The sequence below is a fragment of the Marmota flaviventris genome, chromosome 1 (genome assembly GCF_047511675.1).
Source record: "Marmota flaviventris isolate mMarFla1 chromosome 1, mMarFla1.hap1, whole genome shotgun sequence".
Classification (NCBI taxonomy): domain Eukaryota; kingdom Metazoa; phylum Chordata; class Mammalia; order Rodentia; family Sciuridae; genus Marmota; species Marmota flaviventris.
In genome coordinates, this window is record NC_092498.1 from 157,278,365 (window position 1) to 157,304,293 (window position 25,929).

Sequence of the window (25,929 nt, forward strand, 5' to 3'; positions counted from 1 at the left end):
TCTTAGGGTGGGTTCAAGAAAACAGGATAACTTATTTTAAGTGAACCTTCTTCCCCAAACATTTGCCTAAGGAGAAAGGCAGGATAGATAAGCCAGTATGTAGTTGGATGATATCTATGTATAGGTAGTAGCAGGTGATGGAAGTAGTAGCTTCATCTTGTAGATTTGGAAGATGTTTGTTATTTATGAGAAATAAATATTGCTTTTTAGACTTGTCATTTTTTTTTCTGGTGTGGCATTCTCTAGTGTCAGCCTTATGCCCCTTGGCCTATAGGAGAAAGTGACTGGCACTCCCCTAGGCTTGATAGCCTTACCACCATTCACTGTCACAACACAGCTGGCCTTCTCTGCCAGGTTTCTGATGATAGGAACAGGAGCTGTGTGGTTTGTGTGGAGGAATGACTTAGGGTGAAGCCATCACTCAGAGATTCTGTCTGCCCCAGGGGCTACTTGGAAATGGGTTTGGTGGTCCTTATGCCTGGGGAGCAATATCAGAGATGTAAATGTATTTCAGAATAGCAGCAGGAGTCTTTGTGTGTTTACAATATTGCAGTACATCCCTGCCTCTGTGGTCTCAAGTTGGTGGTTGGGCAGTGGCACCTTTCGGTCTCCCTGAGCTTTGTCCAGCTTTGTAAGGAGTCTGTACATCTTGTGAAGTCCTCTGTCTTCTTTCTCAAAAAAAGAAAATGTCAGAACTGAAATATTTGAATCCTGCCCTCTAAGAAGGAGTCAGAACATGGAGCACTGTGCTGGGTAAAAGAACCCAGACAAATCCTGATGCTCAGGGCCTGGCTTCTGGCTGTGGAATACTGAGCAGGTGGATAGCCCTTCTGTGAAGTGAGCTGGCTGAATTGAATGGGTGTTTTGATAAGTAGAGCAGCCTCAGGCCTTTTTTCAGTTCTGCTAATGAAGCTTCCAATCCTTTCATTTTCAAGAGCCACACACCTCTGTGTTGTGAACTCTGGGTCCTCCTGAGTAATAATCCCATGGCCAGTTAATCTCTGAACTCTTTGCAGCTTGAAGTTCAGATGCTGGTAGTGTTGGGACTGCAACCTGGTGGCCTGAGAGCAGAGGATGTCTAGGCCCACAGGTAGCAGCAGACTTAACTGGGTGTCACTGTGGAGATCCAGAAGCAGGCCAATCTGTGCAAACCCCCTGGCCCTGCTTTCTGCCTCCTATCTACTTTTTGTCCATGTGGGACCTTCTGAGAGCATTTATCTCTTCAAGGGATCTCCTGGAATCCTTCCTAGTGTGGGATACATGAAACTTAAGCAACCATGTGCTGCTTGAGTGATTTTTCTGCTTTGAGCAACAGAACTGCCAGTCAGGAGGGCCCAATAAGGATGATTACTTCCATGCTTTACAGATGAAGGAATGGAATGCAGCAAGGCCAGGTAGTTGTCATATTGTCTGGGGGCTGAGGCTTGTTGTTTGCAATGGGTCCCTAGAGCTCCTTTCTGAGCTGATCTCCCTGTACTTCCAGGAAGGTACAGGAGCCAGGAGGTTACAGGTTGGCCATTGGTGCCCAAGAGAAGTGGCAGTGACTAAGAAGAAGCCAGAGGGATTTCAAGGAAGAGCTAAGGGGGGTGGGGCTGCTGAGTCTGGGGTCTAAGAAGATAGGTAGTGGGGCTTGGAAGTGGCCGTTGATCGTCAAGAAAGGGCAAATGGTATAATACTCTTTAGGAAAGGTGATGAGTTTGTAATATGATCACAGATGATTCTAGAATGGTTTCCCATGCTCCTTTTTAAATGCCTGGTTGTGCTTTACCCTACTTCTTCTTCTTCTTCTTCTTTTTTTTTTGTACCAGAGATTGAACTCAGGGGCCTTAACCACTGAGCCACATCCCCAGCCCTTTTTTATATTTTATATTTTATTCACTGAGTTGCTAAGGGCCTTGCTAAATTGCTGAGGCTGGCTTTGAACTCTTGATCCTCCTATCTTAGCCTCCCAAGCCACTGGGATTATAGTTGTGTGCCACAGCACCTGGTACTTTTCCCTACGTCTTAAGAAGTTCTGCCCTTTGATTTCACTCTCTGGGCTGCCACTGATCAGTGTTCTGATGTTGTCTTCCATTGCCAGCTGCATCCCTTTCTGGAGCTATAGGGCAACTTGTGAAGGCATCTGGTACCACAGTTCCTCTGGGCTCCACTGAATAGGGTGCTCTTTCCAGGCCATGCACCTACGCTTTCCTGCTGAGCAACACTTGTTCAGTCTGTACCCTTGGCCATAAGTTTGCCCCAGGATCTCTGGTGGTTCAGATGCTGCCAGTATCTGAGATCTCTTTCAAGCCTCTTCTTGACTGTCTTACTTCAGGACAAAGGTTGACCCCTTTGTTTAGAAAACTTTAGCAGGATGCCCTAGTTGCCATTATTGACAGTAGTCACTGTTCCCTCTTCAAGGTGTCCTGAGAAGAGACTGTCTGCCTAGGTTCTGTGGTCCTGGGTGGAACTATGTTCACAGAAGCCAGTCTCCTAGAGTCATGTGACCATTTGCACGAGCGGCCCAGCCAGCCCTGCTTCAGATCCTCTCTCTGACTTGGAGTATGGTGCTGGACAAATACAAATATCTCTTTCCTAGAAGCACCTTTTGTAAAGGAAGCAGCTGCTGTCTCTGTTCAAGGCAGAATAATTAAGTGATGGAGGCTTAGCTGCCCTGGTCTGCTGGAAACAGGCCTGCCAGGGATGCTGGGATCTCTTGGTCCTGGGGTACTTTTTGCAGGGCATTGATGGCCACTGAAGCAGGTATGGAGGGGCTGCATCCAAGGCATCTCAGTCCACTCTGGTGGAGCCACATTTGAGTGGGCTGTTGGCAGTGGGAGGAGGTGAGCTAATACTTTCTCCTGCATTTCCTTTTAGATATTTTTTATTTCCTTTGTGATGTGGATATGTGTGTGCTTCTGCTAGTATTCTGTGTTTCTCTTGCTTATTGTGGGCAAAGGTTGAGAACTCAATTTCAAACAATTAGGCAGCATACTAAATTTCACATAGTAATTTGAGACAACTCAGCTTACATAATAAAAAAAAATTTTTTAGTTGTAGATGGACACAATGCTTTTATTTTATTTATTTATTTTTATGTGGTGCTTAGGATCTAACCAGTGCCTCACATATGCGAGGCAAGTGCTCTTTCACTGAGCTACAATCCCAGGCCAGTTTACATCATTTAAACCAAGGCCAAGGCTCCTGACAAAGAACTGACTCTGGAGAAAGAATCTATATTGCAGTCTCCTAACTTTCTACAGGGACAGATCAGCCAGTTGCCAGACATTGTGTAGCATAAAACAGTACCTCTCTAAGTGTGCCCAGGATCCTGGAGCACCCCTACCCTTTCAGGAAATCCATGAGGATAATCATTATTTTCATAATACTAAAGTATCATTTTCCTTTCTCTCCATTCTCACAGTGTACAGTGGCATTTCCAGAGACTATGTGACATGTGATGACATCATTGCACTGATAGCTAATTAGGATACATGTTTGGGATTTTCACTTTTCTTTAGTTTTTTTTTTTTTTTTTTAATGTGGTAAAATGCACAAAACATAAAATTTACTATGTTAGCTTCCTTTTCCCCCCATTACTGAAGACTGAACCCAGGGCCTTGTATATCTGTTAGGCATATATGTGCCCAACTCCAGCCTCCTTTTAACCATTTTTTAGCATACAGTTCAGTGGCATTAAGTACATTCAGAATGTTACACAACCTTTATAATGACACATTTCTAAAACTTTTCGAATAGAAACTATGCCTCATTCAAATAACCTCCCCCTTTCTCCTACCCCCCAGTCTCTGGCAACCACTAACCTGTTTTTTCCTTTCTTCCCCCCTCTTTTCCTTTTCCTCCCTCCCTCCTATTTGTCTGCCCTTTTTTTTTTTTTTTTTTTCTTTCCTTTTCTCTTTTTCTTTTGAATTCAGTGGTGCTGGGCTATATCCCTAGCTCTGCTTAATTTGTTTTGAGACTGAGTTTTGCTAATAAGTTTCTGAGACTAGCCTGGAATCTACAGTCCTCCTGTCTCAGTCTCCAGAGTAGCCAGGCATGCACCACAGTGCCTGGCTTTCATTCTCTTGATTTGATGTCTTTTTGTAGGACAAAAGTGCTAAATTTTGATGAAGTCCAACTTATGTAGGTCATGCTTTTGGTATATATGTGTAAGAAATCTTTGCCAAGGCTACAAAGATTTTCTTCCATAAGTTTGATCCTTTGAGGCTTTACATTTTGTCTATGGTCTGTTTTAAATTAAGTTTTATATGTGGTACAAGAAATAGATCACAGTACTTTTTTTTTAATATTTATTTTTTAGTTGTAGGTGGACACACAATCTTTATTTCATTTCTGTGTGGTGCTGAGGATCGAACCCAGTGCCTCATGTGTGTTAGGCGAGCCTCTACCACTGAGCCACAACCCCAGCCCCGATCACAGTACTTTTTAAAAAATGAACAGAGTTGTTCCAGTTTCATTTGTTGATAACACTGTTCTTTCTTAGTGAATTGCCTTTGTATCTTTGTCATAAATCAGTTTTCATATGTGTGGGTCTGTTTCTGTGGTTTGTTTTATGTTCCATTGATGTGATATCTGACTTAATGCCTGTACTACACTTTGTTGGGTACTTATACCACAATGTTTTGATAACTGTTCCTTTATAATAAGTCTTCAAAGTTGTTTTGAGTATTCTAGTCCTTTGCACTTCCATATGAATTTTAGAGTCAGTTTATGAGACTTTACAAAAAGGCACGCTGGAATATTATTGGGGTTGCATTGACTCTACACACCAATTTGGGTAGAATGAATAATAATTTGAATCTGCTGAGACTTGAACACTGTATATCTATAAAAGGTTAGGTTTTTTTTTAAAGTTTCAAGAATGTTTTATTAATGTTTTCAGTATACAGAACTTGTATATCTTCTGTTAGATTTATCTCTAAGTCTTGTTTTTTGATGCTATTTTTTATGACTTTTTTTTTTTTTTTTAGTCGTTAATGGACCTTTTTATTTATCTACCTACCTACCTACCTACCTATCTATCTATCTATTTATTTATTTTGTATGTGGTGTTGAGAATCAGGCCTCACACATGCCAGGCAAGTGCTCTACCACTGAGTCACAAACCCAGCCCCATTTTACAGTAATTTTTTAAATATGTAAATTTCTGGAGAGTTTGTATAAAATTGGTTTTAGTTATTTCTTAAATGTTGGGTAGAATCTTCTAGTTCAGCCATTTAGATCTGGAGTTTTCTTTGTGTAAAGGTTTTTTTGGGGGGTTACTGGGGATTGAATTTAGGGGCACTTTACCACTGAGTTACATCCCCATCCTTTTTAAAATTTATTTTGAGATAGGGTCTTGCTAAGTTTCATTTTGTGTTTCTGATCTTAACCTCCTCCAGTGATTCCCCATCTGGCATCTCGCACATACTCTACTTGTTATGCCCTCCTACTCCCTGATATTTCCTAAAGCCTTGCTTTTTCCTGGAATGTTGTTTCTATTATATCAGAAACCATCTCTCTCCTTGGAAAACCCATTCAAATCCCATCTTTTTAAAGGTATATTCCAGAGCCCTATGGTTAGAGGTAGTTTTCTCCTTCCTTCATGTTTTATTTTGAGGATTAGGACCTTGCTAATTTGCTGAGGCTGACCTCAAACTTGTGACCCTTCTGCCTCAGCCTCCCAAATCGCTGGGATTACAGGCATGCTCCACTGCACTAGTCTATAGACTGTTTTTTAAAGGGCTAGAAATGTAAATGTTCTCAACTGTGATGGTCATACAGGCTACTCAACTCTACAGTTGTAGATTGAAAATAGCCACAAACAATACATTTTTCCAGTAAAATTATATTTGGAAACTGTATTTAAGACCTGGGAGTATAGCTCAAGGGTAGAGCCAATAGTAGTGTACCTCCCCCCCCCCACCCCCCGTACTGGGGATTGAACTCAGGAGCACTCAATCGCTGAGCCACATCCCCAGCTCTATTTTGTATTTTATTTAGAGACAGGGTCTCACTGAGTTGCTAAGTGCCTTGCCCGTTGCTGAGGCTGCCTTGAACTCGTGATCCTCCTGATTTAGCCTCCAGAGCTGCTGGGACTACAGATGTGGGCCACCGCTGGTAGAGCCCATCGTTACAATGTGCAAGGGCCTGGAGTTAACTCCAAACACCAAAAAATAACTAAATAAAAACTATTTAAAAATCAGGTGGGCGTGATCTTCATCATGTCAGATTAGGCCCTTACTTCCCTAACAAGACTCCTAAAGTGCAAGAAATAAAATCAAGAATCAATAAATGGGATGTTTTCAAACTGAAAAGCTTCTTCTTAGCAAAAGAAACAATCAGTGAAGTGAATATAGAGCCTACAGAATGGGAGCAAATTTTTACCACACATACATCAGATACAGCACTAATCTCCAGGATATAAAGAATTCAAAAAACTTAACACTTTAAAAAAAAAAACCCAATCAATAAATGGGCTAAGGAACTGAATAGCCACTTCTCAGAAGATACACAATCAATCAACAAATATGAAAAAATGTTTAGCATCTCTAGCAGTTAGAGAAATGCAAATCAAAACTATCTAAGATTTTTTCTTACAGCAGTCAGAATGGCAGTTATTAAGAATATGACCAATAAGGGCTGGGGTTGTGGCTCAGAGATAGGGTGCTCATCTAGCATGTGTGAGGCACTGGGTTCAAACCTCAGCACCACATAAAAATAAAATATATTGTGTCCACCTATAATAAAAAATAAATATTTTTCAAAAAAGAATACAAGTATAATAGGTGTTGGCAGGGATGTAGGGGAAAAGGCATATTTCTGGTGGGACTGCAAAGTGGTACAACCAATCTGGAAAGCAGTATGTAGATTCCTTAGAGAACTTGGAATGGAACCACCATTTGACCCAGCTATCCCACTCCTCGGTTTATACCCAAAGGACTTAAAAATAGCATACTACAGTGACAGTGAAGCAGCCACATCAGTGTTTATAGCAGCACAGTTCACAGTGGCTCAATTGTGGAACCAACCTATATGTTAGAATTCTCGTACTTTTAAAGCCTCTACAGTTTCTAATCTTACCTCCTCCAGTGGGATCTCATACATACTCTACTTGTGTTATGCTCTCCTGTTCCCTGATATTTCCTAAAGTGCTGCTTTTTCTTGGAATGCTGTTCCTATTTTATCAGAAACCATCACTTTTCTTAGAAACCCTATTCAAATCCCATTGGTAAGATGTAATCCAGAGCCCCATGGTTAGAAATAGTTTTCTCCTTCCTTCATGTTTGGTATGCAGATTGAATGCTTCATTGGTGACCCACCTTCCTTTGGTCTTTTTTTTTTTTTTTTTTTTTTAATTTTTTAGAGCGTACTACAGGGATACTGCCACATCGATGTTCATAGCAGCACAATTCACAATAGCTAGACTGTGGAACCAACCCAGATGCCCTTCAATAGATGAATGGATTAAAAAAATGTGGCATTTATACACCATGGAGTATTACGCAGCACTAAAAAATGACAAAATCATGGAATTTGCAGGGAAATGGATGGCACTAGAGCAGATTATGCTAAGTGAAGCTAGCCAGTCCCTAAAAAACAAATGCCAAATGTCTTCTTTGATATAATGAGAGCAACTAAGAACAGAGCAGGGAGGAAGAGCAGGAGGAAAAGATTAACATTTAACAGAGACATGAGGTGGGAGGGAAAGGGAGAGAAAAGGGAAATTGCATGGAAATGGAAGGGAGACCCTCGTTGTTATACAAAATTACATATAAGAGGCTGTGAGGGGAATGGGAAAAAAAACAAGGAGAAAAATGAATTACAGTAGATGGGGTAGAGAGAGAAGATGGGAGGGGAGGGGAGGGGGGATAGTAGAGGATAGGAAAGGTAGCAGAATACAACAGTTACTAATATGGCATTATGTAAAAATGTGGATGTGTAACCGATGTGATTCTGCAATCTGTATTTGGGGTAAAAAAAATTTTTAAAAAATATTTTTAATTATATTTGGACACATACTTTTGTTTTATTTATTTATTTTTTTATGTGGTGCTAAGGATCAAACCCAGGGCCTCGAATGTGCTAAGTGAGCACTCTACCACTGAACCACAACCCCAGCCCCCTTCCTTTGTTCTTTGTGTGTCTGCCATCTTGACCCAGAATTCCTCAGGAGGTGAATGGTATATGTCCTCTTATCTGTCTCTCCTATAGTCTAGTGCAAAGCTGTATTAGCTTCATATCAATATAGTGAAATACCTGAGACATCTTTTTTTTTTAAATATTTTTAGCTGTTGATAGACATCTACTTATTTATGTATTTACTTATTTATTTATATGTGGTGCTGAGAATCAAACCCTGTGCCTCACACGTTCTAGGCAAATGCTCTGCTACTAAGCTATAACCCCAGCCTACAACCTGAGATATCTTATGAAGTAAAGAGAAGTTTATTTTGGCTCATTTGGAGGTTAAAATCTAAGACCAGGTAGTCTCACTGAGTCGGGCTTCTGGCGAATTGGAACGTTTTGGCAAGAGCATGTATCAGAGTGAGTGCTAACATTTTGGGCCAGAAAAGTGGGGGAGGGGGATAAACCGGGCTCCATAGCCTGTTTTTGAGAGCAGGTCTCCATTAACCTCAGGACCTCCCACCAGGCCCCACCTCTTGAGGGACTACAGAGCCTACCAATTCTACCACCCTTAGGACCAGGTATTTAACACATGGACCTTTGTGTGGAGTATTCAACATCCAAATGAGAGGAAGCATGAAATTCAGAGTATGTGTTTTAAGAAATAAATAACATTTATTGTTTTGTGGGGCATATTCCTCTATCCACTGCTGCAGAGTTGTCATAATTGTTCTTGGCTCCTCCTTTGGGAACATGTATCCAGGCCCTCCTGAGGAGGTAGGTTATAGGAAGCTGCCTGGTTTCTGGCTCACACTGCTAGAGCTCATTGGTGTCAGGGCCTTGCTATTCCAGGTTTTGCTCCTTCTGCCTCCTTCTTCAATGGCCTCTTGCGTTTGATTCCACAGAGCTGCGGTGCAACCCTGGGCAGTTTGCCTGTCGCAGTGGTGCCATCCATTGCATCCCTCTCCCCTGGCAATGTGACGGACTGGCAGCTTGTGAGGATGAGAGTGATGAAGCCGACTGTCCAGGTGAGTGTGTCATGCCTGTGGGGTGTACTCAACCTATTCACTTTTTTGTTGTAGCTGAGGTGAGTGTGCCTTCCATGAGGAGCAGAGAGGTGTAGCCTTATAATTGTGCTGTCTTCACATACTGGAAAGGTGATATGAGCTGACTTCTACTTCTGTCTTTCTTTCTGTGTGTCTTTCTTTTAAAAAAAAAAAATTGACTATTTTACCTGGATCTCAGAACTTGCAAGATGGCAGGGCTGGGGCTTTGAGGAGGCAAGGTGAGGTGTTGCCAGCCCTGGACTCACAACCTTGAGAGTGGACCTGTCCTGTAGGTACCTCTTGAGACTTGGGTAGAGTTCTCATGAATGTACTATTGTAGATTGACTTTGGCATTACCTACTCTTCTTGCCCACACATTCTCTAGTAACCTGGCACTTGTGGGTTTTCTCATGTCAATGTGTGAGTTCCTAAAGGTATATCCTAAAAATGTTTGGAGAGACTACAAAAAAGTCTTAAATTGTTGGTTTTCCGCTTGGTTTCAGTTCCAGTACCCTTGAGGAATATAAGGAACCCTGTGAGTAACAGTGTTCGCTTCAACCATGATTCTTAATTTGGGTTAGTATGAAACGGGTAATATCTTGTGCACACATGGACCTGAGTGAATGTATGATGCATGCACCTTCAGGCACACTAATTCAAGACCCTGAGTAGTTCCAATTAAGCCTTTAACAGGAAAAAAAAAAAAGGTCTTCCCTCAACTCGAGAATCACAGGCCTGAACTCTTTGGCCCAACATTTAAATTCTTTTACTATCTGTCATAATTTTTCTTTGTCAACCTGATTTATTGCTATTTTCCCTTTTGTTGCTCAGCTGAAGTATTTTTTTTATACTTACCCTATTAATAATTTCCTAGCTGCGTGCTTCTTATATTTCCTTCTCTTTTCCTGGAACCTTGTACTGTTTATTCTTTGGGTAAATCCTGCTATCCTTTAAGGCTTGGCTCAGATGCTACCATGGTGAGACGACATATCTGGCTATGGATCTATATCCATCAGCACTTGATCTGTCCTCTTCTCACAACATCTAGAGCCATTGTTAATTCTCACCATTCCTGGAGCCCATGCTTGATCTCTTCTTCCAGACTATGAGCTCCTGAGTCCAGGAAACCTTTTCCTCAGTGGGATCTGGCATAGGACATGAAAGATGGACTATAATTCCTAAAGGGGCAACAGGGAGGGCATCTAATAGAAGGTAACAAGTGAGGTTGGCACAGTTCTTTGAGGGGATTCCAAAATAAGAAGCAGAACTGGGTGTGATCATGCATATCTATAATTCCAGTTACTTACTTGGGAGGCTGAGGCAGGAGTTTGCATGAGCCCAGGAGTTTGGGATCAGCCTGGGAAGGAAGGAAAGATGGAAGGAAGGAAGTGAGGGAGCTAGGGAGGGGAGATAGTTTTTTTGGGTTATATTGAATGTAGTTTAGAGGGGACCCCCCCCCCCCTGCCCATTATCCCTTGAGCCTGTCTTCCTTCATTGGATCATAGATATCTCTGGTAGAGGTGTTTGTCTCTCTGAAGGAGAGTTTGAATGGTGGTGGCCTGAGCCTCTGGGACCAGCCCTGTGTTGGAAGCCCATCCAATCGTTCCCTTGCATCAAACCCTAGGGAGAGTGGAATTCCAAAGGACTGTGCTCACTTAATAGAAAATCATACATCAGTGATGGATGAATCTTGAAAATATAGAATATAGGTGACAAACGCAAGTAGCCAAAAACTACAATGAAGATAAGCAAAATGGATCATCCTTTATTTACTTTAGTTTACAAAGTAACTAAAATTTTTAAAAAATAAATTATACAAAAATTAAAAAATAAAGTATACAATAATATATAGAATTCTGGCTCCTTCTTCCTTTTGGGGAAACAGAGTTGAGACTGAGAGAAGCAAGCATGTAAGTTCAACACTACAGATGATATTTGCATTCCTAAGTAAGGATGTGGGGAGATGGTTCACAACTATACTTTATTATGAGGTTTATATCTTTAGTGTTTCTTGTTTTTTTGTTGTTTTTTCTTTTTTCCTCTTTTTTATTATTTTTATTTGTAGATGAACACAATACTTTTATTTTATTTATTTATTTTTATGTGGTGCTGAGGATCAAACCCAGTGCCTCACACATGGTAGGCAAGTGCGCTACCACTGAGCTACGACCCCAGCCCCAGTTGTTGTTGTTTTTTCAATGGAGTCTTGCCAGGTTGCCTAGTCTGGTTCCAAACCTGGGCTCAAGTGATTTTCCTGCCTCAGTCTCCTAAGTGCTAGGACTATAGGCATGTGCCACTGGGTTGGGTTTTTTAACAGAAAAACCAACAGAAGGAGAGTGATAACTGACATAGCAGAGCAGAGCAAGTGCAGCATGGGGCTGCTAAGGAACAGTAGGAAATGAACCAGTTTGCCTGCTAGTACCCTGAAAGGCTCTTGAATACTGAGGTGATGGGCATCTGGCAGGGATGGAATCAGAATTCTCTCTGATTATTCTATACTCCTTACCACTCTATATGCTGGGTGACTCTTCCTACCAGGAGATATGAGGCTTATTTTTGAGACCTGTGCTATCCAGTGGTAGTCATGAGTCTCACATGGTTGCTAAGCACCTGAAATGTGGCTGTTTCTAATGAAGATATGCTGCAGATATAACCTATAGGCCAAATAGCAAAGATTTTGTGAATACCACTTTATAGTGATGAGATATTGGAATGATAGTATTTGAATATATTGGGTCATGGTACTAAAATTAATCTATTTCTTGTCAAAATGTGGCTTACATTAAATAGCACATAGCACATGGACTTAAAGTCTGCAAAATAGGAGACACCATGTATCTCAAAGGGGGAGTTGTGGAGGAATTGAGAGATACTTTCTGTGGTGACAGGTAAGACACTCAGCCCTATCTTCTGCTTTGGTTCAGATGCCATCAGCTTGGTCTGTGTCCCAGGTAACTAATTGGAGGAGCCTTTCCTGGAGACACTGGCATTTTATAGAAGAAGAATTACAATAGAAGGAGAATTACAATAACATATGTTTCCAACCAAAAAGCTATGGTTCCTACCATGAGGCTTTCCTGAACCAGTACCAGAACCTAATAAGCTAGTGCTCACAGAGTTTGTGGCTGGCTAGACTGCAGCCCACCCCCACCCCCACCCCCACCCCCACCCCCACCCCCACCCCCCTGTAGTATTAGTTGAATACAGGGCCTCACACTGGTAGGCAAGTGTTCTACCTCTGAAGTACATTGCCTGCCCTTGTTATTGTATTTTGAGACAGGGTCTCACCTAGACTGGCCTATAACTTGTGAACCTCCTGCTTCAGCCTCCTGAGTAGTTGGGATTACAAGTATACCACCACACCCAGTGATCTCCTTCCTCATAAACATAGAAAACAGTGAGTTCTTTCCAGACTCTGTGGAAGAAAAATCTATCATGGATGTTCAGCAGACTCTGGACACAGAATCCTAGACCAGAAGGGTCAAGAGTTACAGAGTAACCTGAAGTAGCAGTGTATAAAACCGTGGTTAAATGTGGGGGCTTAGAAGCAGGCCCTAGGGTTGACAACCCTACCTATTACCACTTAACTGGCTGTGGACAAGTAGCCTCTGTAAAATGGGGCAAAGAGTAGTACCTACATTTAAGAGTTGTGAGAATTAAATAACATGTTTCATATCAAGTGCTTAGGGAAAAAGAGCACACAATAATCTCTCAATATTAGCAGTTACTTTATTAATCTGGGGAGTAAAAGGAAAGTTTAAAAATATATTCTATCATCAGCAAAATTGTCTAAGAAGCTTCTAAACACCTATTTCACCACATAAATATTAGAAAACAACTAGAGATTGGGGGAAATAACTTTATAGAAACTCTGGGCAAATAGTCAAAGGTCTACACCAACTAGAAAAAGCCACATTCGGGCTGGGATAGTGGCTCAGCAGTAGAGCGCTTGCCTAGCACATGTAAAGACACTGGATTTGATCCTCCGCACCACATAAAAGTAAATAAATAAAAATATTAAGGTAATGTGTCCATTTACAACTATATATATATATGTATATATATATATTTAAAGAAAAGAAAAAGCCACATATTAAAATAGCAGATTTTTGTGGAATTTTTACTTTCCTCTCCCCCTCCATGTGGCATAACTTGGTCTGAGGGAAACAGTGGCCAAATTTTCAATCTTACTGCAACATTCTAATTTCTGGGAACTGCCTGAGGGATTGATCTCTGTTTGGCCTGACTTGGAGCTCAGATGAGGAAGTAAGGTAAGTCTGAGAGAACTGTGGAAAGCAGCAGACAATGTTTGTGAAAGCTGCGGTGGGGCCTATAGACCTGCAGATGCCTGGAACGAGGTGCTTACGTGTGAGGAATACAGTAGAGTGTCTTAAGATCCTAGGGAGCACTGAAGGTAACACTCTGGGAAACAGAAGTAGACTTTGGGAATCAAGAAAAACTCACTCACAGGCAAGATGTATTCACAGAAAAAAAAAAAAAAAAAGCCTAAGAAGACCTTAAAATCATTGCCTTTAGTTAGTCCCAAGGCTCAGACCAAGCCCTGCTAATAACTCACGGTCGTTTCCAGCACAAAGCTAAATCTGCAAAGACTGTGGGAGATGTCTGATTTTTCAATAACAATAACAATTAAAAATGCCTTATTTTTAACAACAACTATAAAAATGAAAAGGTCAGAACAGAGTAATAGAGAAAGAGGAAAACACGGCCATTTAAAGTAAGAAAATAAAGGGAATAAACCTGAAGAAAATTTTTAGACAATAAAGACTTTGAAACCACATCTTAGCTAGGGACAGTGTTTTATGCTTATAATCCCAGCTGTTCAAGAGACAGGCAGGAGGATTGTGAGTTTTAAGACCAATCTGGGCAACATTGTGAGACTCTATCCGCCCCCCCCCCCCCAAAAAAAAAAAATTAAATATGCTTGAAAAGCTAGAGAAAGGCCTAGGGTTATATATAGCTTAGTGGTAGAACACTTACCCAGCATGTGTGAAACCCTGGATTCAATACTTTGCACAGTAAGAGGAATTTTAAAAAAAAGAAAATGTGGACAAAGAACTAAAGGAAAATTACCATATCAAAAGGGAAATTATCAAAGGAACCAAACAACTCTAGGCCCTACCTGAAAAATATAATAACTGAATTGAAAGATTCAGTAGAGAGATTCAGCAGGAGACTTCAATCTGCAGAAAAAGGACTAGTGAAACTTGAAAAGAAGACATTTGAAATTATTGAGTCAATAGAACAAATAGGAAAAAGAATGAAGAAAGGTGAAGAGAGCCAAGGAGTTTATCCCAAATACACATTATTTTCTAAAGTGCATGTGGAACACCCTCCAGAATAGGCCATGTGTTAGGCCACAGAATAAAAGTCTCAGGAAATTTAAAAGATCTAAAGTATTGCAAAGTGTCTTTTTCTGATTATATTGGAATGAAACTAGAAATGAACAGTGGAAGGGAAACTGGAAAGCATATAGATACACAGAAGTCAAACAACATACTCTTAATCATGGGATCAAGAAGAAATCATAAGAAAAGTTAGAAAATATCTTTTGACAAATGAAAAAAAATCATATTGAAACTTGTGTGATGTAGCAAAAGCAATGTGAAGAGGGAAATATATAGTTCTAAATGCTTATATTTTGAAAAAGATCTTAAATAAGCTAACATTATACCTTAAAGAATTTAAAAAAGAACATACTAAACTCAAAGCTGGTAGAATGAAGAAAATAATAAAGATTAAAAGAGAGATCAGTGACATGGAAAACATAAAAATAATGAAAATCAAGAGTTCTTTGAAAAGATCAACAAAGTGAACAAACTTTTTAAGCTAGATTGACTAAGGAATAAAGAGAAGACTCAATTAGAATCAGTAATGAAAGTTGGATCATTACCACCAATTTTGTAGAAATATAAAGGAATAAAAGAAAATGCTATGAAGAATTGTGTGGTAACAAAATAGATAACCTAAATGAAGTGGTGTAATTCCTAGAAACACTACCAGTCAAGATTCAATCATGAAGGGCTGGGATTGTGGCTCAGCAGTCGAGTGTTCACCTAGCATGTGCAAGGCCCTGGATTCGATCCTCAGCACCATATAAAAATAAATAAAATAAAGGTATTGTGTCCAACTACAGCTAGAAAATAAATATTAAAAAAAGATTGAATCATGAAAAAAAAAAATCTGAATGAGACTGTAATTAGTAAGGATATTGACCCTGTAATCAAAAATCTCCCAACAGAAAAGCCCTGGGGTCTGAGAGTGTTGCTCACTGGTAGACCTTGCCATGATTAAATCCTAGGTTTTGCCCTCAGTACCAAAAATAAAAGTCCTAAGCCAGATGACTTCTCTGGGAATTCTTCCGAACTTTTGAAGAATGAACAGTATTTCTTAGATTCTTTCAAAAACTTGAAGAGGAGAGAAATCATTGCATGAGTCCAGTGTTACTGGATACAGACCAGTATCCTTATTAATACTGATGCAAAACCCCCAACAAAATACTAGCAAACCAAATTCAGTAGCATATCAAAGGGATTATACACCACTACCAAGTTGGATTTATCCATAGAATGCAAGAATAGTTCAACAAACTAAGTCAATCAATGTAATACATCATTGATACAAAATGTAGTGGGGGAAAGAGACATGATAATTTCAGTTGATTCAGGAAAAGCATTTAATGGCAAAATTCAGTATTTTATGATAAGAACAAGACACACAGAAATAGAAATAAGCTACCCCAATGTAATATAGGCCATATATGAAAACCTACAGTTAATGTCAATGATGTCAAGATTGAAATTTTTCCTGCTAAGATCTGGATTGAGACAAGGGTGCCAAAGACATTCATGAACCCAAGAAGAAACAGCGGAGATAGATTTTGAACTCGGAACTTGAAGGGGTATATTTTTGCATTTATTTTTTTGGGGGGGTTATATATACCTCTCATGGGTATAAAATGGAAAAGCAAACAGTACTCCTATTGATATTTTTAAAGCACAACCTCCAAATCCTGGAAGAACAGAGACAGATGGCAGCCACTGGGGCACATCCTCGAGTAAGTCTCAATACTTGAGGTGGCCCTGGTGTTGGCTGCACATTAGAATAATCAGATTTAAAGAACCTGCATGACACAATGTCAGTACCATTAGGAATTTTTTTTCTGGCTTTCTGATTTTAAGAATTCTATTTAATAACAAGTATTATCTGACTTAAAGACATTGAATTTTTTATTTTAATTTTTATTTTGTTCAGGGGTTGGGGAGCAATACTGGGCATCAAACCCAGGGGCACTTTACCACTGAACTAAATCTCTAGCCCTTTTAAAAAACTATTTGTGTGTGGGGGGGGACTTTGAGACAAGGTCTCTTTGAGTTGTGCAAGCTGGCCTTCAGCTTGCTGTCCTCCTGTCTCAACCTCCTGGGTCACTGGGATTATAGGCATATATCACTATACCTGGCATGACAAATATTTGACTTTTTTTTTTTTTTTTTTAAGAGAGAGAGAAAGAGAGAAGACATAGAGAGAATTTTTAATATTTATTTTTCAGTTTTCGGTGGACACAACATCTTTATTTTATTTTTATGTGGTGCTGAGGATCGAACCCAGCACCCCACACATGCCAGGCGAGCGCATTACCGCTTGAGCCACATCCCCAACCCCAAAATATTTGACTTTTGAATATGACTGCAGACTAACTTGGGTATAAGTATGAAAAGGATATGAGTTCTGACAACTTGGAGTACTAAAGAAGCTCAAGTCCTCTTGTCCTCTCCTTTATTTGGGGAAGAAACACGTTCATCTGGACTCTAATGCTCTATATGGGCAAGTTTTTAAATTTTTAGAAACACAAGTTAAAGTCCCTCACATTTTGTCCTTTATTTGCAAATAATCCTTTTTGAATGCTTTTCAGAAGCAAGCATGCCACAGACTGTTTTGACTCAGTTTCTTTGTTGGACTTGCAGTGCTCTAGCATCCTCAGCTCCCATTGTGAGGTTATCTGAGGGGGAAGGAGACTATCAGGCATATTAGCTACTGCCAGGAGGTGAGGCCACAGGGCCCAGAGATGCGGTGGGCTAGGAGCAGACAGCTTGCCTGTCAGGCCCATAACCTGTGGCTCTAGAGGAGGAGGATGCCCTGACTCTGGTGCCCTTATTCCCCACCCCTACTCTGGAGTATTTGGCCTGACCCTGCTGAACCTGATTTTCCTGTTGAAAGAACATTCCTCTTCCCTCATATTTTCAGTACCAGTTAAACCATGGTTGCTTCAGGTCTCGCTCCATGGATTCCTGTTCCATCTTTGGCAGCAGGAGTAGCTCTGCAGTCTTGGCCAGGAAATCTGAAGAGAAAAGAGCTATTCTAAATACCAAAGAGCAGCCTGGCCATGGGGCCCCATGGGCTGCTTATGTTGCTGCTTTCTAAGATGTCAGGGGTTGAGTTCAGCCCACTTGAACTCAACCTCATCATAGTTAGAGGGGCCCTGTCCAGTTGCCTGATGGAAAAGTTAGAGGATATAACTTCTTGATAAAGGGAATAAGATTGTCCACTGTTTGTTCATTGGTATAGTCCCTGTGCCTAGGACAGTGCCTGGAACAAAGAAAGGGAGAGAAAGAAAGGTTGCTTTGGGATGTGTATCCTGGAAGTAGCACTCAAAGATTAGCCACATGTGGGTCAGCTCAGCAGTGACAGCAGGGCCTGGTGTCTAGCTACATACCCACAAGCTGCCTCTCAGCAGGAAGAGGGAAATTTTGTCAGAGATTCTCCTAAGAAATCTGAAAGGCTGCTAATCCTGTGCTCTACCCATTCCCCAGTTTTCCCCAGGACACTTAGGAGTCCGTCATATAACTGTCACCAGTATCGTTGTCTTTCTCTTTCCTTTCTTGCTAGTAAGGGCCTGTGTCAGTGCTGGGGGTTTCCTTGTTGGGCACGTAGTAGACATTTAATAAATAAGTTAGTGTGGAGATGAATGAATTGGTATATAAAGAGGAATGAAGGAAAAGAAAAGGGTTCACAATTGCTACCTTAGCCCCAGAGAAGCTTGTTCAGCACAAAGGTACTTTTTTTTTTTTTTTAATATTTTTAAATTGTTGATGGACTGTTATTTTATTCATTCATTTGTATATGGTGCAGAGAATTGAACCCAGTGCCTCACAGGTGCTAGGCAAGCACTCTACCACTGAGCCACAACCCCAGCCCACAAAGGAACTTCTGTATCACCATTTGCCTCAAATGTTCCACCTGTCCTCCACCCTTAGGCTACAGATGGCTTCCCTCAGACAGTCAGCATCCACATATGTGATCTCAGTGTCCGTGTGACCAAGCAATTCCTCTGTGCGATCTTGTCCTTCTCTTTGCCTCCCTCTGCTGTAGATTCGTCTTTTTTTTTTTTTTTTTTTTGGTGAGCAGTTTCCTACATACTGGTCTTGGTTTGGGGAAGAGGCCAAGATACAAAGTGGAATCACAGGTTTTGCTTGTTTGAGCAGACAAAGGGGAGATGTCAAATTTAGCTAGTGAAATATACTTAAGCCACACCTAATCTGGTCCTAGATGTACATACTTTTGCCCTCTGCCCAAGCTCTTCCCTCTGTCCAGAGCCTTTCTGTTCTCAATCCTCTTCAGCTTCCTGTCTAAAGTCCAGCTAAGAAGCCCGTGTGACTCTTTCCTTCTCCACCCAGCACTTACATGCCTTGTATTAGTGATCCTCCTCTTCCCGTGAAGGGTCTGTGTCCTGGGTACTGCCTCCGTGTCAGAGATGCTCTAAGTTTGGGAATCCCCCTTCCCACATTTCTGGGTAATGCAGAGAGTGCTGAGTCCTAGCAAGCTAATGTGCTAGGTGTTTGCAGAGAGCAGCCTTAAAATCAGGCTTGTCTCAGTGTCAGGTTACTGATCACATTGCATTTTGGGCACCAGAGGTTTTGAAAATGCACAATGAATACTTGAAGATGCTTCCCACTTTGAATCCTTTGCTTTGTGCTGAACTTATATTGAAAAGTGGTAGTACGTTGTATGTTTTACAATGATTCCCAGTATAATAGCAACTGTTCTTCATCATGTGCCTGAGAGGAGCTATGGAAGTAATAGCTGAATATTTAGTGATTGAAGGAAGCAAAGTTTGTACAATCTGTCTTGCCCAGGATCTCCAAAGGAAACAGTGAGGAACACATGGAGATTTTTGTACATATTATTCAGTGTAGCCTATGTAGCCTTTCATAGAACAACACAAAAACTCAATGGTTATGAAATACATCCATGAAATACTATACAACCCTTAAAAACTTAAAAGCTACATTCTTATTAAGAATGCAGAAGGCTGGTTATAGTTGTAAGCTTACCAAGCAATTCATATAATAGAATTGTATGACCTCATTATTTTTTCCTTTTTTTTTCCGTGCTGGAGGTGGAACTCAGGGCCATGTTAATCGAGCCTCTACCAGTGAGCTACACCCCTGCCTTTATTGCAGTATATTTAAGGATTTGTGTGGAGAAAAAGAGAGTGGAGAGGCGTACCCAAATGTAGTAATGGTTTATACATATTATTTTTCCAAACTTTTTTCACATTAAATTTAAAACAATGTTCATAACACTAGCAGAGTCTGATGGGTAGAAATTCTTCAGTCAAGTGGGGCTGATTGCCAGCTGTGGCATCAGATAATTTGGGTTTGTAGGAACTCCTGTCTCCTGCTTCCTAAGTCTTCTGTCCCATTCTGGCCTGAAGGAAGCCATCTGTAGCTAGAGCATGTCTTCTGTCTTTCTGTTTGTGTGCAGCCATGCAGACAAAATTTGTTGCCCGTCTTTCCTGAATTTGCCCCAGCTGCCCTTTACTTGGAAAGTACAGGTGGAGTAGAAGGTAGGCTGGCCCAGGAGGGGCATTGCCTCTGTCTCCTACTCTGTGGCCTTGGGTAAATCACTTCATTGTTTTTTTTAAGTCTGCTCAAAAGAGACTGTGTAGAAAGGCCTGAATATTTTTAGGTCATGCTACATAAAACTAGAATGCTTCCCTCTTCTTCAGCTTCCTGTTCACAACTTCCAACCATGCATAAAGGCTTGCTGCACACCATGCCTATGTCAGGTGCCAAAGAGCCAGATACAAACATCCTGAGTCCCTGGCTTGGAGGCTCTTGCAGCCCTACAAGACCAGCTCAAGACTGGTCAGAAACAGACAGCAGGCAGCTTAGCCAGTGATGAGCAATATAGAGGAGGGTCATACACAGTGGATCCCCACTTCACACTAACATTGGGAGGAACATGAGGGGAAGGGAAATTTGGGTTTTAGAAAAGATTACCTCACCTGGCATCCCTGTGAAGCTGGCATTGCCAAAGGATTTTAAGCAGGAATGTCTGGCCTTTTGCTATACTAGCTATACTTGCTAGAAAATGCAATGGAGAGACCTCATATCATAATAATTATTAAAAAAAAGAAGATAGCCAGTGTTTAACTGATGTGAATGGCAATGATTTCTAGAGTGCTAAAGAAAACCAAAATAAATGGACTCTGCTACCACACTCTGCACCTGGTCCTTCCAGCCCTAAGGAGAACTGAACTGATGTTCAACTTGGTGCTTTTTAGAGAACCATCATGAGTGCACCCTTACTGCTGCACATGTGGGACTCATAGCACATTTCTTTTGCTTTCAGAAGTAACCGGGGAGACACGTCCTTACCATGGAAAGGAGGCTGTGGATCCGCGGCAGGGGCGGGCCAGAGGAGGTGACCCCACACATTTCCATGCAGTGAATGTGGCACAGCCTGTCCGCTTTAGCAGTAAGTTGCAGACCTGCCCTGACTGTCACCCACAAACATATAGCCTACCTCAGTAGTACAGCCTAAGACTCAGTTCCTGGCTCTCCCAGTGCCATTTAGCTGGAGGAGTGAGGTGGGGGGGTTGTTTCCCAAAGAAGCTCTTAAAGACAGGGGGCATGAATGAGGCTTCATGATGATTACCTGCCCAAGATCTCCCAGCTCTAGACATGGCACCCATGCTCTATGTTTTCACAGCATGACTGCCCTCAGGGCTGGATGGCATTGTCCCTGGGAAATCCCATAATTTTATCATTCCTATTATAGGTGGAGAAACAGGCTTTGAGAAAGTTGGTACAGCTGGTGGCATGGGAAGGCTTTACTTCATGTTTTTTTTTTTTTTAAAAAAAGGTGATTAGTTATTTGGCTGGCCACGTTGGCATGCACCTGAAGTCTCAGCTGCTTGGGTGACTAAGAAGAAGATCTCTTGAGTGTGGGAGTTTGAGGTCAGCCTAGGCAGCATAGTGAGACTCCATCTCAAAAACTAACTAAATAAAATAATTATTTAATGAATTAATCATGACATTAAAATTTTAAGGTGACTTAATAAGGTTAAAGTTTGAGGAGAAGGTATAGTTGAAATGCCCCATTGTAAGCAGATGTGCTCAGGTGATTGTACTTAAGTACAGTGAGCAGCCCCAATTGGGTTAGGAAGATTTGTCTGCTGCAGACCTTAGGGGTGGTCTGCTTGTTTGTGTTAACACAGCCCATAGACTCAGTGCTTGGGAGCACCTGAGAAGGCACATCATAGCCCCTTGTGCTGCAGCTTGTGCTGACTGCTTAGAGTCCTGGGCTAGACCACTGAGCTGCAGTGGCTCTGCCAAGCCCCACACTGTCAGTGATGAGGCAGTCCTGGGAAGCCACCCACACTGCAGGGCCCCCAGTACTCCTTGAACCCCCTACCGTCATGGAGCCGCAGTTCTTTGTCTGATCAGAATTGAACAAGCACTAGGTGGTGTGGGCCAGCCCTCCTCTGAGCCCTGGCACTGTGCCTGGTTTTACCACACATTAACTGCAAACCCTTTCAGTTGAAAGGTATTGCACAATACTGGGTGAATGAGGAAACAGGCTCTGAGAGGACAGCCTGTCTAGGATTACATAGATGGAAGGGGCAGCTCCAGATGTATCCCTATGGGTCCTGATGCTCAGCTCTGTGCTCTATTATCTGTTCTTTTGAGTAGTAATACTTCTCCCTAGGCAATAATTCCACAAAGTTCAACACATTAAAAAAAAAAAAAAAAAAACAAGCCAACTGGTTTCCCTCTGGACCTCTTCCCAGATGAGAAGCCCGGCCCTGCTGCTAGCTCTTAAGCTACTTATCCTTTCCATGCCTTGGGGTCCTCACCTCTAACATGGAGATGAGCAGAACCACCCCCAGGAGTGCAGTCAGTCTAAAAACATTGGCATGGACACATAGAAAACTCAGTAAGTGCCATCTTATTGTTGCCCTTGATGGTCATGTGCTATACACACTGCAAGGCCTAGCTCTTTGTCCCCAAGTGGTGATCAGGTGGTGCTATCCAGCTTGTTGTCCTTGCAAATAGTGCTATGGACATGCCTCAGGGACCAGAACCATCATATTATTTCTCTGATCTCTTTTCTCTGCCATAATGGATGCCCATGTTAACAGAAAGGGAAGACTGGGGACTCAGCTCAGGAAACTGCTTGCTGGCAGCAGAAGCTAGGACAGCTGGCCATCAGGGAAGCAAGGGCTGGGCATGGAGGGAGTCTCTCTGCTTGCTCTCAGCAGGATCTCACAGACTATATGGGGGAGTTATTTTCTTGTTAATTAGGCTTAGTGAAATCTGCTTTACAGAAACTAATTCAGCAGACCTATTTACTACTAAGTAAATTAAAAGATCTTGTGGAAACGGGAGAGATCACTGAATATACTAGCATTGTAGTGTGAATTTTTATATCTTTAAAAAAATATGAGCATTTTTACAGAATGTATGATCTTATCCTCTAGAGTCTGTTTCCCCTTTTTTCCAAGGTGATTTCTGAGGTTTGCCTGTCCTTAATGCAGCACATATAATTTTGTTTTTGGAGTCAGGATCCTAATTTGGGGGACAACTCCCCTTCTGTCCTTCATGTTTCCTAGGGAAGTGCCCAACAGGGTGGCACCACTATGAAGGCACGGCCAGCTGCTACCGTGTTTACCTGAGTGGGGAGAACTACTGGGATGCTGCACAGACTTGCCAGCGTGTGAATGGCTCACTTGCCACCTTCTCCACTGACCAGGAACTGCGCTTCATCCTGGCCCAGGAATGGGACCAGCCCGAGCGGAGCTTTGGTTGGAAGGACCAGCGCAAGTAAGTCCTGGGAATAGGAGTCCTATGAGGGCTGAGCACATGGTCAGCAGGTAACATAAGAGGAAGGCAGCTCCCTACCAACTGGAAGCAGGTAGACATTTAGGAGCTTGGCATATATGCATCAAGATGGGATTGGAGGCTCATGGAGGAGATAGTGGAGGGCTGGGATCTCAGGAGGCTGAGGTAGAAAGATTACAAGTTCCAAATTGTAGGACTGTGGGCCAGCCTTTTCATTGGTTCCCCTCTGTTGGTATAACAGCATTTGTTGAGTGCAGCCATGGATTGCTGTTCTCTATCCTGAGGGACTATTTGGTGTGGGCTTTGTGGCCTCTGGTGTAAGGGTGCACAGGTGGGCAGGGGTTCTCTTTGAGACAGTAAACCCTGTTATCTCTGCTCAGTGCTTTCAGTGGGCCTGCTCATACATGCATGAGTGTGAAAGTAGATTCCCTGGGCATATGTGTCAGGATTTGAGCCCAGGCAGATTGCTCAAAACCTGGCTCCTGGCCTCCATGCTCTGTGCATCAAAGGGAAAATGTGAAAATGAATACTTACTACACATCTGCCAGACCCAGCATTTGCGGGTAGGGGATTTGTTTAGGAAATAGGAGTACACTGAGGCCTGCAGTGTGCCACCTCTGGAAGATGTATCAAGCTGTTCCATTCACACTGCTAAGGGTGAAGCATAGATAATGGCATCCAGTGGCTGTCCTCTTCTGGAGGGGAGCACAATTCTTTGGAGTTCAAAAGATATTTAGTCACCTGCTGCCTTCCTAAAGTGGACAACTACAACACCGCCATGAGACGATGATGACCCAATGCAGGTGGATAGAGGACCTTAATTTCAAGTCTAGAGCTTGGGTTAGTTAGTTAGGTCCTATGTGACATTTGCAAATTGTAAGATCAATCTGTTTCTCCTATTGCAGCTGCAAAGTGAGAAAAATAGTAGGTTATTTTATCAAACCCCATGAGGAAATGCCTGGGAGTCTAGTGGAAAAGCAAGAAGGCATCAGCCAGTGGGTGGGGAAGGCCTGACTCCCGTGGCTGCCAGTATATGCACAGCACAGGCTAAAGGCAGAGTAGCACCATGACACTGTAGCAGGTTGACCTGCTGATGGGTTTCACCAGCACTAGGGCAGGGGATAAAAAAGAGGTGCTAAGCTGTGTGCAGTGCTCGGTTGTGTGCTTGGGAACACGTTGCAGGCCTGGTGTGGGCTGGCTATGAGCAAAAGCCATGTAAGTGACTTTTTAACTCAGCTGGTAGTGTTTTGTTTATTCACAGGTAAGGTTTGTTTCTTTACTGAAGAATAAAATCTGTCATAGAATGTTACTGTTCTGTAGTTTTAACATAGTCATACAATTGTATTCCTGCATTTTATGTCTACCAAGAGTAAGTTCTCATTTAAAACGTGAAAGCTTTATGGGATCAACTACTAAGAACAAGCTTAGTCTGGGTGTGGTGGCACATGCCTATAATCTCAGCTGCTCAGGAGGCTGAGGTAGAAGGATTACAAGTTCCAGGCCACCCTGGACAACCAATGGAGACCCTGTCTCAAAAAAAAAAAAAAAGGACTGGGGCTAGGGCTGGGGCTCAGTGGTAGAGTGCTCACCTAGCATGTGTGAGGCACTGGGTTCAATCCTCAGCACCACATAAAAAATAAGTAAATAGGGCTGGGGTTGTGGCTCCATGGTAAAGCACTTGCCTAGCGTGCATGAGGCATTGGGTTTGATCCCTGGCACCACATTAAAAAAATAAAATAAAGCTATTGAGTCTATCTACAACTTAAAAAAAAAAAAAAATTAAAAAATAAATAAAGGTATTGTGTCCATCTACAACTAAAAATAAAAATTCTTAAAAGGTGGCGGGGGGGGCGCTACAGATATAGCTCAATTGGTAAACCACTTGCTAGCATTTACTACATTTGGGGTTTAATCCCTAGTACCTAAAAAACAAAACAGAACCACCAAAAATAAGCAGGGTTGGCAGGAATTACCTAAAGTTAATTTTTTTTTCCTGATCTATGAATTTGTTGTTTAGAATTTTAATATATTTTATTAAAACTAAAAGTTAAAACTTGAATCACTCATATTTTAGAATTTCAGTTTTTAGAGGTCAGCATAACTATTGAAACACATATATAGTTCTCCTGAAATCTTAGCAGCAAAGGAATTCCGATCACAAGTTCAAAGTGAGCCTCATCAACTTAGTGAGGCCTAAACAACATAGTGAGACCCTATTCCAAAAAAAAAATTTTTTTTAAAGGTCTCGGGATGTGGCTCAGTGGTTAAGCACCCTGGGGTTCAATCCCTGATACCTAAATGAATGAATGAATGAATGTGCACGCGCTTACACACACAAACACATAGTTCTGGAGGTATAGTTCAGGAAGAGAGCACTTGCCTAGCATGCATCAGGTGGTCCTGGATATGATCCCCAACACTGTACAAATACATAAATATATAAAATACAAATATAGTCATCAAAGGCTGCTTTCCTCCTTGTGCTCAGGTCTGTTTCCATCCCCTGCAGGCTGTGGGTTGGCTATCAGTATGTCATTACTGGCCGGAACCACTCCTTAGAAGGTCGCTGGGAGGTAGCATTCAAAGGTAAGTCTTTCTGGTTTTTGAGTTTGAAAGTGGTGGGAATCGTCCTG

The 25,929-nt window shown here is 41.8% G+C and overlaps 1 protein-coding gene across 7 annotated transcripts in view; it reads left to right on the forward strand.

Moving 5' to 3' along the window:
- The window catches only part of Dgcr2 (DiGeorge syndrome critical region gene 2), a 67,662-nt gene that overhangs the window by 16,383 nt on the left and 25,350 nt on the right, over positions 1 to 25,929 (forward strand). For 3 of the 7 annotated variants that reach the window (XM_071617993.1, XM_071617968.1, XM_071617970.1), the window contains 4 exons: positions 9,012 to 9,134; positions 20,805 to 20,930; positions 23,059 to 23,278; positions 25,785 to 25,882. In XM_071617993.1, coding sequence (XP_071474094.1) covers positions 9,012 to 9,134; positions 20,805 to 20,930; positions 23,059 to 23,278; positions 25,785 to 25,882 — 567 coding nt within the window. Of the gene's footprint in view, positions 1 to 9,011; positions 9,135 to 20,804; positions 20,931 to 22,195; positions 22,392 to 23,058; positions 23,279 to 25,784; positions 25,883 to 25,929 lie in introns of those variants that run through there. The other 4 variants (XM_027924224.3, XM_071617982.1, XM_027924225.2 and 1 more) reach the window with 4 other exon arrangements.